This window comes from Aulostomus chinensis, chromosome 13, assembly GCF_037954235.1.
Source record: "Aulostomus chinensis isolate RoL2024-O1b breed Wild chromosome 13, RoL_Achi_v1.0, whole genome shotgun sequence".
NCBI lineage: Eukaryota > Metazoa > Chordata > Actinopteri > Syngnathiformes > Aulostomidae > Aulostomus > Aulostomus chinensis.
Window position 1 is genome coordinate 1,521,236 of NC_141332.1, and position 18,822 is coordinate 1,540,057.

General features: G+C 43.0%; 1 protein-coding gene across 1 annotated transcript; it reads right to left on the reverse strand.

The window, feature by feature from the left end:
* Nucleotides 1–1,718: 1,718 nt before the first annotated feature.
* Nucleotides 1,719–14,002, reverse strand: nocta (nocturnin a). Its single transcript, XM_086222759.1, has 3 exons — nt 13,398–14,002; nt 3,255–3,554; nt 1,719–3,142 (listed from the first exon to the last, which is right to left on the reverse strand). Exons 1-3 carry the CDS (start codon nt 13,600–13,602, stop codon nt 2,277–2,279), a joined length of 1,371 nt encoding a protein of 456 aa, XP_086078885.1. The 5' UTR covers nt 13,603–14,002; the 3' UTR covers nt 1,719–2,276.
* Nucleotides 14,003–18,822: the final 4,820 nt, after the last annotated feature.

An 18,822-nucleotide genomic window follows, 5' to 3' on the forward strand; every position in this document is an offset into this window, starting at 1 on the left:
ATGAAGGAGAAATGAAGAGGACCTCAGGTTGGGCCTTTGATATGAGAAGACATGATACCTGCTTGTCACAACCTAAAAATGTGCAAGTCTGCTTTTATGATGGGTGTGGTTCGATGAGTGTCCTCAAAAGCAATTTTGATTTTAGAAGTCACTGGCCACACTTTCAGGTGAGAAGATCTATCTGACTGTCTATGGAGGACAACATTTAAAATGCAGACAAACTACTGCCTGAAACACATCAGATGCCAAGATGCAGTCGCTCTAGATAGCTTTGCTTTTGCTGCCAGCTCCACCTTAACGGACCTCAGGTATGTTCAGTTCAGATGCCCCAACTCACACACACTTCAGGGACTGTCCTGTCTTCCACAGGATGGCAAAAATCAGTGTCTCAGAAGGATGCAGAACGTACAATACGTTCGTGTCTTCCAGGCTGGATGAACAGTTCCTTATTATCTGACTGCTTCAGCAAGTCTCTAAAGACTCTTGCTCAGTCAGAGGTCTGCTCTATTTCATCTGTATTAGCTGCTTTACAATGACTCCCTTTTAAATCCAGTAAAATTAAGGGGTGGGGAGGGGCTCGGGTTTCCTTTTCGTACAACAATGGCTTAAATAACCATATTGCTGCTGTTGGACTTGTGGGAGTCCCCAGTGCGTCTTAGCTAAATGTCTGTCTGCCTGGGTAATCTCCACAGACAGCATGCTGACTTACACAGCTGGATGACTGCTGCTTCTTACTCAGACTTTACTGTGATCAACAGTAATAAAACCATCAAAATGTTTCCCCGCTCTTTTCATGTGATCTTTAATGTGTCTAAATGTGTCAACCTTTGTCTATTTTTAGACGGCACGGTGGTGCAGTGGTTAGTCTCCATGTTCTCCCTGTGCCTGCTGGGTTCTCTCTGGTACTCCAGCTTCCTCCACAGTCCAAAGACATCAAGAGGGGACCAGGTTAATCCAGACTCTAAATTGACTGTAGGTGTGACTGAGTGTGAATGGCTACGATGGACTGGTGACCCATTCAGGGTGAACCCCACCTCTCGCCCAAAGGCTGCTGTGATAGGCCCCAGCCCCCCTGCAACCCTTAACAGGATAAGTGGCAGACAATGGATGGATGCCTATTTTTAGATATGATGTATGATTAACCTGATTCTGATGTAGAGGAAACTACGATGTATCCTGACACCCATTTGTACAGTTCTGGAAGCGTGGGCCAGCTTGGACTACAAGATGATAAGGAAAACAACTGTAAAATCTTATATTCTCAATGATGCCCACCTTGGAGATCCAGATTCATCCTCCTCTTCATCTCCTTGCGGTGGTAAAATGCAGTGGAAAAAAACAAAAAACAAGTAAAAAGAATAAACAACACTTGCAAATTAAAAGGCAAAGGTGCCGTTTTGTCTGTTCCAGGCTATTGTAGACGCAGCATAGTCATGAAAGCGTCTCACATGGATGTAAAGTCTCATTCTAAGAGCAAGACACAATACGCTCCCAAGTTGAATACATGTTTAATTAAAGCCAATATTTACGATTTAAGATGCTTAATGCTCCCCTATAGTCAACAGCTAGTGTCTCACTGTGTGTTTGTGCGTGTTTTTTAAACCTTTCTTCATACATGCCAGTTAACCAAGGATATAGAACAGGCTCCAGTTGCTCTGAAACCAAGTAACAACATGTCATCAGTAAGCTTTACGAGCCCATAAAATAAGACCAAAATATGAGTAAAAATAATGACTTTATTTTATATATATATATTACAATTTCTTCTCATGTTCAGTGTTATCACGGCGTCAACACCGTCATGATAACCAAATCTAAGGATGACTTAAATGCAAACCGTGGAAAAGATCTTCATTATAACGTAAACTAAATTACACAAATAATGTATTAAAATTCAGAACAGAATTTTGTGCTTACTGGTAACAATAAATAACTGTAGCTGGTTTCCAACCTCAGCAGAGTAACCTGCATGCATTAGCTGCCACATCAGCTGAGGTTCAGATGACTTTAGCTGAGAAGTTCAAACATTTTGGCCTGGACTCCACCCACATGGCCACAACTCAAAACAGCAACTCTGTAACTATAATTGAAATCCATTTATCCAGCAGAGGTGATATCAGAGTCTCACATCAATCACCCTACACCTGTCAACAAGTAGGCAAACCAAACTCTGATACAAGTTTCAGAATGAGCAAAGCAGCATATAATGCTCACTGTTCAAAGAGTATTCACGTCCTCGGGCCCCTTATTGGTCATTTGATTCAGTGACTGAGAGCCTATATCAGCCGATGAGGCTCCTCCCTGAAGCTGATGTCACAGAGAAGTGATAAATGGTCAGAGGGGTAGTGGTAGGAGGGGAGGCGGTCAGGACCAATCTGCTCCTCAGAGGGAATGTCCAGCAGGCACTCCACACTCAAGGCATCATGGGTATACCAGATATAATCCAGTGTGCTGCAGCTCTCTCCAGAAGGGCGGATCTTCCAGGAGGTGTAGGCCGGCTCTGCCTGGCCATCAGAGCTCAGCAGCTTATAAGCCGAGTCCAGGCCGAGGGGTGATGACCGGAAGCGCCGGTAAACATCCTCTGAGGGCTCAGCATTGAAGTCCCCACACACCACTACAGGGACAGCCTTGGACGATGCCTCATTTTGGCCACCACCACTCCTGTATGATATGCTTCTTAGGCGTTGCAGCAGGTCAGCGCCCTGTGCACTCCGCAATCTCTCCCAGCCGCTGCGAGCTTTCAGATGTGTGACAGCTACACACAGCTGCTGGCCTGTTACCCGGCAGTTGAGTGTCTGCACGATGGCCACCTGATTGGTGGGTAGCATCATGGCTGACAGCCGCATGTGAGCTGTGGTCTGGAGGGAAAAGCGTGAATGGCGATAGAACAGTGCACAGCCATCAGGGCCATTGTTCTGCTCCACATCCAGACAGGGCGACCAGGGTTTAGCCAGGAAGCTGCCATGGTAACCCAGGCTGGCCATGATTGGCTGGAAAGTGTCATAGTAATGGTCTACTTCCTGAAGACATAGGATGTCTGGACGGTAGGTGAGGATTTCCTCCAGGATCAGGTATTTTCTTTCCTGCCAGTTGAGGGCATCCAGTGGACAACGAATAAACCCGTCCTTCCCTTCACCAAGAGCTGAAAAGTAAAGACATTGGTAGAAGAACACAATCATGACATGGAATTCAAACATTTTGACCTCTCATTTGTACATTTCTTGTTTGTCATTTAAGAATCTACCTACATGTACCTTGAGCTAGGATATTCCACTGCATGACTCGTATGGCGGGGCTACGCTTATGGTTGTGAGGAGCTGTGCCCCTGGGATAGACCAGATGTCGATGTGGTCTGGCTGGACGACTCCGCAGGGCCTCCTCACATTCTCTGAGCAACTGATCTGGGTCAATCTCAGCCAGGCCCTCCTGCCCCAGCTCCTGGTCTGGATTCTCCTCCAAATAAGAGGCTGGTTGGCCCAAGGGGGCACTGTTCAGCGTCTGGGCCAACGTACCAAACAACCTGCTGCTGCTGCTGCTGCTGCCCATTGGACAAACTGAAGGAAACAAAAGAAGCTTTGAGTTTTAAATTAACATTGGCAGCCACATGTTACAAGATTTTTCAGAGTAAGATCAGCAATCCTTTAGTGGTGTTTTCAGTGGTAGACAAGGGGGAACAGAGGCACATGGATGGTCCTCTCAGGCACAGTTCTCCTTGACAGAGGGTACAAAATAGCTCAGGTTTGGAGCTGTGGAAAGTATGACATCATCAGTTTGGTAATGAACTGCACAACTAACCACTGTTTTTAATAGACTGAGTTGGCTGGACAAGTTTCTGTGTGTGTGTGTGTGGGGGGGATCCCTAGTTTTTGTATAAATCTTCAACATTTTAACATGATCACACCTTAATGTCAGTCCCCTGTTTGATTATTTTGGTTTAAGTATGAAACAATGAGGAAAACAAGCAAAAACTTGCTTCCTAAGTCAGTCGTATGAAGGTCATTCATTCAATGAATGTGTTCTGGTCAGTAGCAGGAAACAGACGGCTCATTTAACAGTTTCAGTTCACTGAACTACTATCTTCACTCGGAGGAGTTTGCAGCAGCAAGTATCAATGTCAAAACAAGCTTAGAGATGCAGAATCCTTCTACAGCCAGCGACCACATGCACATAGATGACCGACCTCGCTGCTGCAGCACGTAGGAGGAAATATGAGACACTCTTGAATACTTTGGCAGAGCTTAAGTCAATGCTACCATCCTTTACGATAGGGACAACAAATATTGGAATTGATCCTATATTGACTGACAATGCTATGGTGGGCTTGTCATCTGCTCATTGGCTGAATGAGAAACTGAACAACCAAAATGATATCCTTTCAAGTATGAAGGGAACTGACTAGAGATCAAGTGCATTCTGCCTTTGTGAGTTGATACAAAAAGTCCTCAGGTGCAACATACAGCCCTGCCCTCACCTCCTTACACTGGGTAAAATGGTTATATCGCCCGTGTATGTCTTACCCATGGCCTCCTGTGTCATCAATGTCCTCTTTCCTCTTCTTCCTATAGACTACGAGAAGCTATCTGTCTATGCCAGGCACTCTTCCCTGAATCTCTCGGTCCACACTGGGGCAGCTCCTTTATTTGTGTCACCCTCCAGACTGTATGTCTTCCTTTCTATGAATCATCACCCCTCCCTCTTACAAGATCCTTGTACACACACACACACACACACACACACACACACTCTCCTGACATACTTAGGTGACAGAGTGAGCTCTGGAGAGCTGGACAGACACAGTAAGCCTGTCTCAGACAATGTGAGAGAGATCCTCTCCTTCACTGGAGAGAGATCCTTCATTAGCACTGTTGCTGAAGGGGCGAGAGATGCTAACTGTGAAGAGAGGACAGTTCAACAGTAGAGAGAAGATTAAAGGACAAACAGAATGATTAAAGCTGTGTGTGTGCTATGAGCACAAGGATCTTAACTAATTAATGGAGTATGCGGGAGAGGTTTTTGCTAATTATGGACGTGTTATCCAACAGGTGGGGACGGCAGGGCTCTCCACACAACACAACCACAGAGAGAGACAGATGTTACCATCTTTGTGGGGACCTGTCATTAACATTCATTCACTTGTATTTCCTGGCACCTTACCCATCATAACTGAATGCCTGAGTCCATAACTTAATTTTAATGACAATCCTATATAAAAAAGTTTTAAAACAATACTCCACATAAAAATGTGTTATACCTTTCAAATAACACAAATGAGTGTTTCTCCTCACGTTTTTGTGAGTCTAGAATACTGGAAGACCCTAACAGACCCTAAGACACTAACAGTGAAACTGTCCCAAAATTTTAATTTACAAACTTTTAAACACATCATCCGGTATAAAGTGCATCTTCTTAACCCAGTTGCATGCTCAATAATCCACAAAATCTATGATTTGAGCTAAAAACAAACGACTGCATAACACTCAGAGTTCTACTGTGAAGGAGTGCAGTTGAGAATGACCAAGTTCTTTTAATCCTTGAACTGAAATATTGGGTAAAGGTATTGATATTTGTGCACACACGCCCCTAACTTTACATTACATCTGTGAAATATGTTTTTAAAAGATACTTGCCTTTCCGAAAATGTTATTAGGGCCTGAGCCTGAAGGTACTTCAGGCGAAGACCCTATTATGTTTGCTCGGCAAAGAGCAACACATTAGCAGCACTAAAAACACACACTAAACAGTGTCCCAGCCCCCCCCAAACCCATGAGGCAACTGGGCCAGACGGTCCGGAGCCAGTTTTCACATCCACACCATTCAGAACCTGGTACTGGACTGTTCTTGCTGTCAATGAGCGCCCAATATGAGCATTATGAGCATAACGCGCATAATCTAATTTCACCCCCTGAACATGCATGAAATTCCCTGAAATTCTGCACAATTGTCCGGTCTGGCTAAACATTCACTAATCAAAAAGAAAAACACCACAAAAGTCTATAGCGCCACCTAGGGAGCCACACAACTACAAGATAATTTTTTAATAATTTGGAACGCGATAACTCCTCCCATGAATGTCCCACAAACATGGGACCAACACCGTTGGACTCGTCTCATCAAGATGAACAATTCTTACGCCTGACCTCTCACCTATCTACAACAGAATGTCCACAAATTGGACAAAACTGTCAAAATCAGGACTTTTTTTACTCCCCGAACAAAAATTATCTCCTCCGACACTAATCATGGTATCGCTTCCAAACTTTCACACAGTACTCTCCCAACTGTGCTGATTAAAAGTTGCTTAAAACTTTGTAATAAGTCACTCGGTGTCCATTTTACAAGCCCTCAAAGTGGGGGAGACACGTTTCACGCTTACAATGGAAGTCTATGGGGAGATGGTGTCCTCTCAGGGTACATACTGTCAAACAAATGCTTCTCACGTCTACACCATACATCCCACAGCTTTAAAAAACACACCACTGCATTCCTGACAAAAATCCCTACAAAAATATGGTATTATGTGTCACTTTTGACCAGCGTATGCTGACTTATTCAGCTTTTCCACACTCCAATTCTGGTGCTCCTCCTCCCTCAGCTCTACTCTCCACTCTAGCACAGATCAAAGACAGAGCAGCGGGGGAGGGGTTCTTAAAGGGCCAGCTCTCAGCTCTGATCTCACTCTAGCACAGATCAAAGACAGAGCAGTGGGGGAGGGGTTCTTAAAGGGCCAGCTCTCAGCTCTGCTCTCACTCTAGCACAGATCAAAGACAGAGCAGTGGGGGAGGGGTTCTTAAAGGGCCAGCTCGCAGCTCTACTCTCCACTCTAGCACAGATCAAAGACAGAGCAGTGGGGAGGGGTTCTTAAAGGGCCAGCTCTCAGCTCTGCTCTCACTCTAGCACAGATCAAAGACAGAGCAGTGGGGGAGGGGTTCTTAAAGGGCCAGCTCGCAGCTCTACTCTCCACTCTAGCACAGATCAAAGACAGAGCAGTGGGGAGGGGTTCTTAAAGGGCCAGCTCTCAGCTCTGCTCTCACTCTAGCACAGATCAGAGACAGAGCAGTGGGGAGGGGTTCTTAAAGGGCCAGCTCTCAGCTCTGCTCTCACTCTAGCACAGATCAAAGACAGAGCAGTGGGGAGGGGTTCTTAAAGGGCCAGCTCTCAGCTCTGCTCTCACTCTAGCACAGATCAAAGACAGAGCAGTGGGGGAGGGGTTCTTAAAGGCCAGCTCTCAGCTCTGCTCTCACTCTCTGATCAGACTCAGGCTTCTAACTCCTAAACTACAAGGCCTAGGGATTTCACCAAGACACCGTTGGATTCAGGCCGGTGTCAAGGACGCGGCCACAGGCCGCGCAGGGGCTCAGACCCTAACAACGCTGCTTGCAGCTTTAATTTAAACTTTTTTTCTCCATGCCAATTTTATTTTATTTACACAAACTACAAAGAAAGCATCGATATGTCACCAGTAAATATGGCCAATATATGATTGTGCCCATATATACAGTTTATAGTTGAACTGAGGTCATTTGTTATCATATGGAATAGAATGGGGTAATTTTTCCACTAATTTTACAGCATTCTTTCCCGGCGTTTTGGGGGCAGACACAATCTTCTGTTAGTCATGGAACCACACACTGTAACCTTTGAGCTGCATGCCTTTGAGATGCTGGGATAATTTAGTTCTGTTGGGGCTTTTAATCACCTCAGACTTTACACATGCTGTATGGCTTGGAGGTAGAGTGGCCATCTAACCAACTGCTGGGTTGCTGGTTCAATCCTCACTTCCCCAGGTGACTGTGTTGAAGTGTCCTTGAGCAAGATACTGAACCCCTAATTGCTCCTAATGAATAAGGTGGCACCTTGCATGGAAGACTCCACCATCAATGTGTGTGTGAATGGGTGAATGAGATGACACTGCAAAGCACTTTGAGAGCCGCTAAGGTAAAAAGACATTATGTAACATGTGGCCATTTACAGATGAGTCCATAACAACTGCAAATGTTGACTGAGACTGAACTTATTTGGGAAGAAACTCAATAATGGACACAGTCTGTCACTCTGACATGTTGAGTGTGAACTTTTAAACAGCGTCCTCTGCTATAATTCTAATCAATTCATAAAATCCATTAAAAGCCCAGCTCTACCTCAGCAGGACAGTGTAAACAAGTTTCCACCCCCACACACGAAAAATACCCAATAATGCAGTGAGCACTGTGTATGCGCGCACACACACACACACACACACACACACACAGACCTTGTGTCCTCTAGTACCAGAGACAGTGGAAGACAGAAGAGTTGTCCTCTTTGTCAGCACATTTGATGGACTATTTTTTAATCTGGTTATTACACTAATCTAATTTGGGATCAGGGTTCATTATCTCCAGCTGCAGCATGTTAGACTTCAGGACTTTGTCTTAAATATAACTGCTCTTCACAAACCCAGCCGCACTTCGACAAGGATGCAATTCATTGCAGCAGGATTTAGAGCTAAATGCTAGTATCTGCATGCTACCATGACAAATATTCTGCTGGCTTAAGGTGGTTTTGACTTTTTCAAAAATGTTAATGTCCTTACTTTGAGATAAGTGAGAATGTAGTGATCATTTAAATGTATACCTTAATCTCGTACAGAGAACTTGCAGAGATTTATTCCAGGTGAGAGTGACTTGAAGCTGAATAATATTCGGAAAAAAATCTAACAGAAAAGGTAACTTTCAATATCAACATCCTGTCTGTATTTGGTTTTGATTGACAACAAACCAGAAGTACTTGACCTTCATAACAGCTTTGATTGGACTCCATGAAGAGAAAAGAGAAAATGGGGTACAGTTGGCTTTGTAAGGAAGAGGGAAATGAGACTCAGTCAGTGCTCATCTTGACGAGCAATATTTGGATAACAATACTGAATAGTAACACACATACATTTGCACTTGTAGCCCATTTCCGGAATTGAAAAGTTAAAGTTAAATATACTCAAACATGTTCATATGCAAATATTGGCTGATTAGCTCACCACAAGTACAGCTCATGGTAATGGGAATGTCAAGAGTCGATAAAAATGGAACCGTTACATGAAATGTTTGCCCTTGATCCAGCATACATTAACTGAAGCAAAAATAATAGTGAATCCAATGTAATCAGTCATCTCCTTAAAAATACATGAATACACCGTTGAGTGTATTCCTACAGATGTGGATCAATTCTACAACAGCAATGTTCTCAGTCACACTGCTTCATTTTAGACTTATCAAATAGGAGTAACACTGTGGAACACATATTTATAAAACAACAAAGATACTCACATAGAAGAAACTGAGGAAAGGAAACACACAGATACACACAAGCTCACAGCTTCCAGACTGCCTGTAGTCCCCCTGACTCTTCTCTGCTGACTGTTAGAATGGAGACTCCGTGTGACTCTCATTAGACAGTCCCAGTGAAAGCTGCTGCTGTTGCAGCCAGATGAAGGAGATGACTCAGGCACTGGCAAGCCCATTCAAGAATGCTCTCCCACTCTCGCTCTCTTTCTCTCTCTCTCTCTCCCCCAAAACATACACGAACACAAAGACACACACACACACACACACTCCCATTAACAAAATGGGATCTGTGTGCTACAGGCAGAGAGGCCAGAGAGGAATGTCAGTCAACAATGGATCCACACCCAACAGTATGTGTTAATTCTACATTTACCTTTTCTCCAATAAAGTGAGAAATCTTGATCTATGCTTTATTCGGTTTTCAACAATCACATGTCAAGTCAAATTCAAATGCCGGTCTATTGAAGGGATCCTGTGAAAGCGTAGTGCAAAGGTTTTAGTTATTTGGATGAGTGATTCTCATCTTTTAGTGAAGTACTTTTTTTCTCTCAGACGTTCAACTGTCTAGTCTGTGCCTACTGTCTTGCCGATGTTACCTTAGGAGTGAGAATACAGGCACTCCTGGACCTCTTATTTGGCGATGGTGATCACTGGCTCAGCAGCCCCTTAAAGCACCAACTAGCTCATTCTGAACTTGTTTACTCGTCTGCTTCTCCGCAGCGTTTGTGCTTCCCCACTTGGCGCTATACAAATAAAACTGACTTGACTTGAAGCACATTTGTCCCCCTCCAAAATCCCCCATCGACACAGGACTGAGCACACCTACATCACTACTGAACTGAATGAGTATTTGGTCTTGAACTCAAGGATTGATTTTACTGTTCATCACAAGAGCAGGAAGGAAGAGCAAATTCACGACCATGTCAGGCTCTACAGAACACTCACTGCACCAAGTGACACGTTTGCACCATTCAGTAAGTGAGCAACAGCTTCTCATGCCCTCATCACGCAGTCACGTCAATGTTATTACCATATCGGGATAATACACTGCTACCGGGAATACCTGTTCAAGACAGTGGAGTTATTGAAAAACAAATCAGCTGCTGACAAATACAGAGATGAAATTCCAGATCATCTTCTCCTCATGTGTTCAACCCAGATGCCAATTAACTAAATGACCAGAGTCAAGCGCTTTGTTAAGTGGTCTAACGTGAGGAATGAATGGGGGATTGTCTTAGCATTCAGAATTCAACTGCAGTCACGAGACTTGCAAGTGCGGTCCAAGCCCTGCACAAATTAAAACCTTGCGCAAGGTGGACATGATGCAATTTGTACCTTGCACCATATTTTGTTCAGAGTCATTTGGCACCAGGAACAACAGAACCTTGTTTCATGTTCACATGAGAAGTTTTTGCTATTAATATGACCAATTGTTACCAAGGCAATAAACACTTCTTTTTTAGAATGCAACATTTTTTGGGTTCCGAATTTTTGTGTTTTTGGGTTATCAAAAAGACCCTTTGGTCTAAAGTGAGGAATGAATGAGTGTACACTATGTGCAAACATCTGTCCAAACTGGACATACGGCTTCAGGGAGTTCAAAAAGTACATTTTGTCACTGGCCAATCTTGTACAACAGCATCAGCTTGCAACAAATTGGCACCAAATTTGCCACAGATGTTAAACGACATGAATAAAATTTGGTTTATTTAAATTCCATCCATGGGGGGTATGGGAGAGAGGTAGGGTACTCCCTGGATGGGTCGCCAGTCCACTGCAGGTCCAACACATATAGACAGATCCATTCACACTCACAGCCACACCTACGGACAATGGAGGGATGGATGGATGGACCTGACCTTGATTACACTGTCATCTAGGGGCTGCATCGTATTAGTTTATTGGGTCTGAGGTCCCTGCAGTAGTGTCTACCAGTCCTTAAAGTTTTACTCACATATTATGTGGTTCAGGTTGCAGCACATATTATGTAAAAATATATATCTGAGTGATTACAAAGCGTTCCCAGGATCACTGGTTGTGGGAACGACACTGCTTCGTATAAAATGCTTCAAGCCCAGTCTGGCTTGGAACCCTAAGGACACAGATGAGCTAATTTAAGAGATTTATTTCTAGAGGGTTTTACCCTGGTGTCTTGACTGATGTCTACTTAACTAAATGGTGATGTAATGCAGTTGAACCAATCGCATTACAGATGCAGGCCAGAGAAGAGTCAGATTAAGAGGGTTAGCTACCAGAGAACTCAAGCACTGAAACGCAACCGTTAAGGCAGATTATTTAAGGAATCATTCCGTAAGGCCATAAGGGGAATGTACATCAGTATGTATTAAGTGTGCATGTCTGTCAGCTTGACCTGACCTGTTTCAAAGCAACACAACCTTAGACAAGCCTCTGATCTACTTAGAGCTGCACGACTCAAGTCAATTGTATTTACATCGCGCCAAATCACAACAAAAGTTATCTCATGACTCTTTACTAGTAGAGCAGGTCCAGCACCACTCCTTCAATGAATCTACACCCAACAATTCTCCATCAGCAGCACATCCTGCAACAGTGGTGATGAAAACCTTCCTTTTAACAGACAGGAATGTCGAGCTGATCCAGGATCAGTGGGGACGGCCTTCTGCTTTGACTGTTGGGGGGAAAGAGACCAGGAGAGTGGGGCAGAGACAAAGACAGATAATGGAGGAAGACAACAGAAGGAAAGAGAGGGACAGCGATCAAGGAGAGAAAAGGAAGAGATGCATGACAACTTGGTGCTGGTCCCTACTCAGCTTTGCACTGATGAAGTCCAACAGGGACACATTTTTGAAGGCTGATGAAACTGCTGACTGTATCTCCCTCAGTATTATATTCTTTCATGGACGATGATCTGAACTTAATTCAGGTACCAACCATTCCACTTAACCTTAAACTGAAATCATAATTAATCCCATTTACATAAAAATCATTGCATCTAGTTTAGATATGATATATCATGTAAAAACAATAAAACAAGAAATCCACTTGGCAACTGACTTCTCCTCTGTTCCAGGGGTTGTATTTTTTTTTTTTTTGCAAAACAACAGAAATTAACAATAAAAATATGAAAAATGTGTATGCCTATTCAGTGTGTTTTTTTTTTACTAGATTGTTATAAATTTTCTGTAATGCAGCAGGTTATCTTACATCAGTAGCAGTACATATGTGGCTGAATATTGAATGACAGATATTGAAATTTTGATGGTTTTTGTGGTTTTGGCAATATAAACAAATTATGAATTTTAACATCATTAGTAGTTTCAACTTGGCATAATTTTTGTGGGGATCTGTACCAAAAAATGATTTATTTAGTATTATATATATATATATATATATATATATATATATATATATATATATATATATATATATATATATATATATATATATATATATGAACACAAGATAAGAAATCCAAGTTTTTAAAGGAGCGAGGTAGTTATCAAAGAAAGCTATGTAACGGAGTCTTGTGAATCTGTGCACAGTTGCTCTCCTTGAATGATCTCAATAAACTGAAATTGAGTTTTAAGAGCTGAATTTGAAATGTCACAATTCATTTTTCATAAGAATTGCAGATAGGAAAAAAATTGCGGGCAAGGGTCAGGGCCCCTGACACGAGGCTAACCACAATGTTACATCATCCACCGTCACACACTGGCCCAGGTACAAACAGGCATGACGTAACATGTGCCTTACCGAAATACTTAGAATGCGTAAAAATAAATAAAATTTAAAAATCAAGCTTTGAGTCAACGTCACTGAGATGGGGATGGTAAGACTGTCAGATGTTAAAGGGACAGTTGAGTTCAACTGAAAAACATGCTTGAAGAGATACAATATCGGAACAAACTACATTTCCTAATGATCAGATACAACTGTCAAAGTAGATCGGAGTTGCGTGACTACAGTTGACCATATCTCGATGGATCCGGAAAACATGTTTTTTTAGTCATGGAGGCGTTCATTTATTAGTAGTATTTGGTGGAAGAAAGGCTTCCCCGGTGTATCGTATTCATGTCGGGGCGAAGTGTGGAGACGTACCTGGTGGCGCTAAACCAGCAGAGGACACCCCACTGGCCGTCAGCTGAGGGCATGTCCCTCTCCCTCGCTCTCTCCGGACCTTGGGGATACAGTGTGGCGATCCTGTGGAGGTTGAGATCACGCTTCTGGTCGAATTTACGGGCACCCCCAATGAGGACGCACACAGCTGGCTCAGGAGAGCTGAACAACGACGGGATGGATTCATACTTCAATTTAACGTTACCGATTCAAGCGGAGAAGCAACTATGAGTGACTGCCATTAAACGAGAAGCCGGAGATGATTCCCTTTGGGTACAATTTAATAGAAAGTCCCTTGCTGTGTCAAGTTTTGAAGCTAACATACAGAAAGCCGGCAAAAGTTGCATCATATTCTGGTGACTCACGGAACACCGGTTTCCAAGGGGTTGCCGAGTAATGAGCTAATCCGTGGTATTCCACATTATACACCAGAACAGAAACGACTCGAATAAAACTTAAATGGCTGTGTCAAACTGTAAATTTCTCATTGTGCAGCGTCGGGCAGTCCTCTGTTCGTTGACTGGACTCAACTAAATATACGCGACTAATCTCTCTCCCCCCCGTCCCTCTCATGACTGATGGATTGATCCGTACTGTCATTTTGTAGGTTACCTCGGAGGCGGGAACTCACGAGAGGAGGGCGTGAGCTTTCCATAAACAGGCCAATCAAGTTACAGTGCGGTCATTGGAAATCAACGACGTCTATGAATCGTGCTCTGACGTCAACAGCACGCCCTGAACCCTCTTGCGTCGTTCTAAATTGTTTCGCCTGAAGAAGGAGGACGAGGATTTTGGTTGCAAGGAGCCAACCAGTACAATCTCTTTTAACAAAATTATGTTTGTCCGATGTAACAGAGGCTGAAAATTTTCCACACTGAACAAATAAAATATCAAAAGTCTCTATCACTTTCAGTTTGAAATGATGTTAAATTAACTTCTTTTCTCATTAAAGATCCAGTGAAGCTGTCATTTACATTGTCTATTGGTTGCAAAGAAGAGTTGAATCAACTTCAAAATCCTTCTGCTAACTTATAAGGCTCTCAATGATAAAGCTCCATCCTATTTGAAAGAGCTCATTAGTCCCTCCTGTCCCACCAGAGCACTCCGCTCCCAGAATGCAGGTCTTTTAGTGATTCCCAGTATCAATAAAAACAGACTGGGAGGTAGAGCCTTCAGTTACCGGGCTCCTCTACTGTGGAACCAGCTCTCTCCATGGGTCAGAGAGGCAGACACTTTAACTACGTTTAAGTCCAGGCTTAAGACCTTCCTCTATGACAGAGCCTTCAGTTAGGACTGGTTCAGGGAGCTCTGAACCATTGATAGCTATGCTGCTACAGGCTTAGACTGCTGGGGGACACATCAGGTTACATGGAGCCCTTCCCTTCTCTCCTCTCCTCTCCCCCTCTCTCCTCCTCTCCTCTCCTCTCCCCCCCTCTTCGAATCACCCCCCCCCCCTTTTTCCCCTGCTGTTAAACTGGCCCACACTCCCCTTCCATGAACCAGTCTGCCATCCAGTCCCCCATCAAGCTGGCTTGCTCTCCCTGCCTCCCCTTCCAGAAGCTTCCTTCTTCAACTGTTATTAACATTTCCATGTTTCCCACATTCTGCATTGTAAACTGTTTTCTTGTCTGTAACAACATCTACTGCACGTCTGTCCGTCCTGGGTGAGGGATCCCTCCTCTGTTGCTCACCCTGAGGTTTCTCAGATTTTTCCCTGTTCAAAGGGTTTTCTATGGAGTTTTTCCTCAGTTGATGTGAGGGTCTAAGGGCAGAGGATGTTGTTATGATGCCATGTGAAGCCCTTTGAGACAAACAGTTTGTGAAAACGGGCTCTACAAATAAAATTGCCTTGCCTTGCCTATAGACAAATTTGTTTCAGGAAAAACTGAAAAAAGAATCAAAATAACATTATTTGAAAATTAATTTATAATTTGGAGATGAATTCAAATGTCGCATTTCAAACTCATTTCTTAAAACTCATTTCTTAAAACTCAGTTTGAGTTTATTGAGACCATTCAAGAACAGCCACTGTGCAGATTCATCATCATGCTGCTTTACAGAAACATTTTTGTGACCTTTTGTTTCTTTTTTGTTTTATTTGTTTATGCAGACATTGGTTTGACAGTAGTAGAAAAGTGTTAAGATCTACTATGATTTTAAACAAATTCATTTTGAAGTGATGTTAACTGAAACCCACTTTGGTCACACTGTGATCATGACAATTGATCAAGTGCAAAACTTAAATTGTTTTCTTCCAGAAACAGCTATATCATTACATTAGTTTTAAAACACTTACAGGCATTCAAAAATATTGAGCTTCTATTCATCACTGATATGGTTGAGAGAATATAGTTGTACATAATTCCGTCAAAAGGAACAATGTGTCTCAGTGAAAAGGAAATGGAATTTCAACACCTGAATATGAAATGTGAGAAATAAATGAAGTTTTGACTTAATTTCTAAAAATATAAATGTTTAAGTCCAGGCTTAAGACTTTCCTCTATGACAGAGCCTTCAGTTAGGACTGGTTCAGGTAGCTCTGAACCATTGATAGCTATGCTGCTACAGGCTTAGACTGCTGGGGGACACATCAGGTTACATGGAGCCCTTCCCTCCTCTCCTCTCCTCTCCCCCTCTCTCCTCCTCTCCTCCCTACACATTTTTGGAACTGTCATTATCACTACTTGTTGCACTTTGTAGTTTGGCCTTGGTGTCTCGCAGTCTCTCTGTGTTTCCACAGATCCACCAGAGCCCCAACCGCCGCCTGCATCGCCCCCCCCCCCCTCTTATTCCCTACTGTTACACCGGCCTGCGCTCCCCTTCCATGAACCAGTCTGTTTTTTGTTTGTTTCAGAGTTTTTCCTCAGTCGATGTGAGGGTCTAAGGGCAGAGGATGTTGTTATGATGCCATGTGAAGCCCTTTGAGACAAACTGTTTGTGAAAACGGGCTCTACAAATAAAATTGCCTTGCCTTGCCTTTAATTTTTTAATATCTTTCATAAGTAATCTCTCTTTCAAGCTGCTTGTTTCCTTTGCTTTTTGTCCAGTCATGATGTACAATATGTACTCACCATGATGTCATATTATATGGACTTTGAAAACAAACCTGGAACAGCCAGTGCATGTTTCAAAGTACTGTTTTGGTTCCAATGGCGATGAATAATTAACAGAGAAACAGCCCTGCATTTGTGCTGACCCTTCACCTGCATGCCTGTGGAACATTGGATTGGCCTCAACTCACTCCTGTAATACAAAATGAAAATAAAACACTGAAGTGGAGACAAAGAGAGTAATGCCAGGACCCAGATAAAAATGAGCCTGTATGGCTAAACTTAGCATATTTACTTTATTGATTTTTGAGCTCATGTTTGTTCCTTTGAAATAAAATCAATACAAATACAATCATTTTTTGTTCAAATGGCTCTACTGAAGGATCTGAGATCAGCCACAACATGTAAACTGCACAGTGTGCCTTTGCTAACACCTTGTCCTTGCTGTAAGCCCTACAATGAGCGTTTGAGATTGAGTGTCAATCAATGGCTCTCTGTTCACTTCCAGGTGGAGAGATGTGCATGCACAGAGGACGAGGACCCTGAAATTAAACATGGGACAGAAAAGATGTGGAAGTTCAGACAGTAGAGATGCTTGTGATGCCTGTGAAGTTGTGAGGTCCCTCTGAAAGGTCCTGTGATCTGTACGTGATGTCTGTTGCTGGAGAAAAGACGCAGTGACTGGCTGATGGCAGTTTGTTTGTTTTCCAAGATGCAGTTTCTTTCTTAATTTCATTCTTTATTTAATAGGGACATCACATTTCAATGAAAATATATATGTTAGATGGAGACATGGATAGTGGAGAATAATTCCGTTGTTCTGATCACTTCCTTGTGGTTGACAAACCATCAGTTGTTGCCTGTTAACAAAAAAAGTTGAGTCCTGGCTCAAGTCAATTGGAAAGGCCGCTCACCACCATGCTAAAAGGATGTTTTCACCGAAGGTCAAAACCTGGAAACACTTTTTAAAAACTGTAAGGCAGAGCGGTGTAATCGAGAAAAAGTCGACGCTTGTTATAAACCACCTGAACTTTTTTAATGATTGTGTCATTTTTAAGGTGGAAATGATTTTTATCGCGCTTGATTGTATGCGACACGGCTGTCAAGTAGGCGTCTGTGTTTTTATTGGTTGTGATGGAACCAATCCCTTCAGAGATTCTTGGGTGACAGTTTTGGAGTTAAAAGAGGTTAATGTTACACCCTTGCATTTAACCACTGTCTTGTCACATAGTGTACAAATCAGTACACGCGACACTTCGGCCCTCCGGACACAAACTCTGTGATGAAATCCCCACCCTCTCACACAGCTTGCACGTCGCTAGCCAGGGACGGCTCTCTCAAAACAACATTTAAAACACTGCCAGGTTGTGACATTTCGAATGCCTGGCCAATCACCCCGGATAGTTTATCTCTAACAATGGATGGCACATGGTCGGGGCTGTTGACAACTACATTCCTGAAATCAACCTTTTGACGCAGTTCTACAGCATTAAAAGGCCTGATTTCCCTCACATCCGCTTGACCATAGACACTTTGTCTGGCAACGCTTGTAGAAGGGATGTTTGGTGTGTTAATACTGCTACTAGCGATGATGAGTTCAAACCCCTGTGTAATGACAGCCTGTTCAGTATGTTGTGATGCCTACCATTTAAAAGTTATTGATCTCTTGTGGCTTGTGATGGTTCAAAGTCCTGGGCGAAAATCTCTTCAAGATTTTTCAAATCCTCATCTGTGGGCCGAGGTTGAAGTACGGTCTCCAGCACCGTCAAACCCATTGGCGTAGCAGTAGATTCTGTAATCCTTTAACTTCTATCCACATCTGATGTCAGAGATGGTGAATTGATGTTGGATGTGGGAGTGGGGTGTCTTTCAATTATCTCATCCTTCCGCTGCTGATGAGACGGTCCTGGTGCTGGATCTATGAAGAGGAAATAAATTGTTTCATTAAGGAAGCATGTACCATATTGGCTGCATATGAAATAATTTTAAAGAACACACACACACACGCACACGCACACACACACACACACACACACACACACACACACACACACGTAACCTACCAGCATAGCCTTCGCCCAGGGCGTTTCTCATAGTCGTACAATTTTTCTTCTCCGTGGGTCTGTATTTTTAAAATTAAATGTGTTGCAAAGCAGGCCGAACTTTCCAGGTGAATTCTCATACATGATGGGCGGGCGTTTGTCTTCTCTTTAAACTGAGCCTGTTTTGGGCCGTGCTGCTTCTGCAGTGTCTGTTAGCAATTACTTTATTAATTAATTAATATAAGCCTTAAAAACCATATGGGAATGTTGGTTAAACTGTTTTACATGCATTGCTTGAGAAGGGGTTCTGGTTTG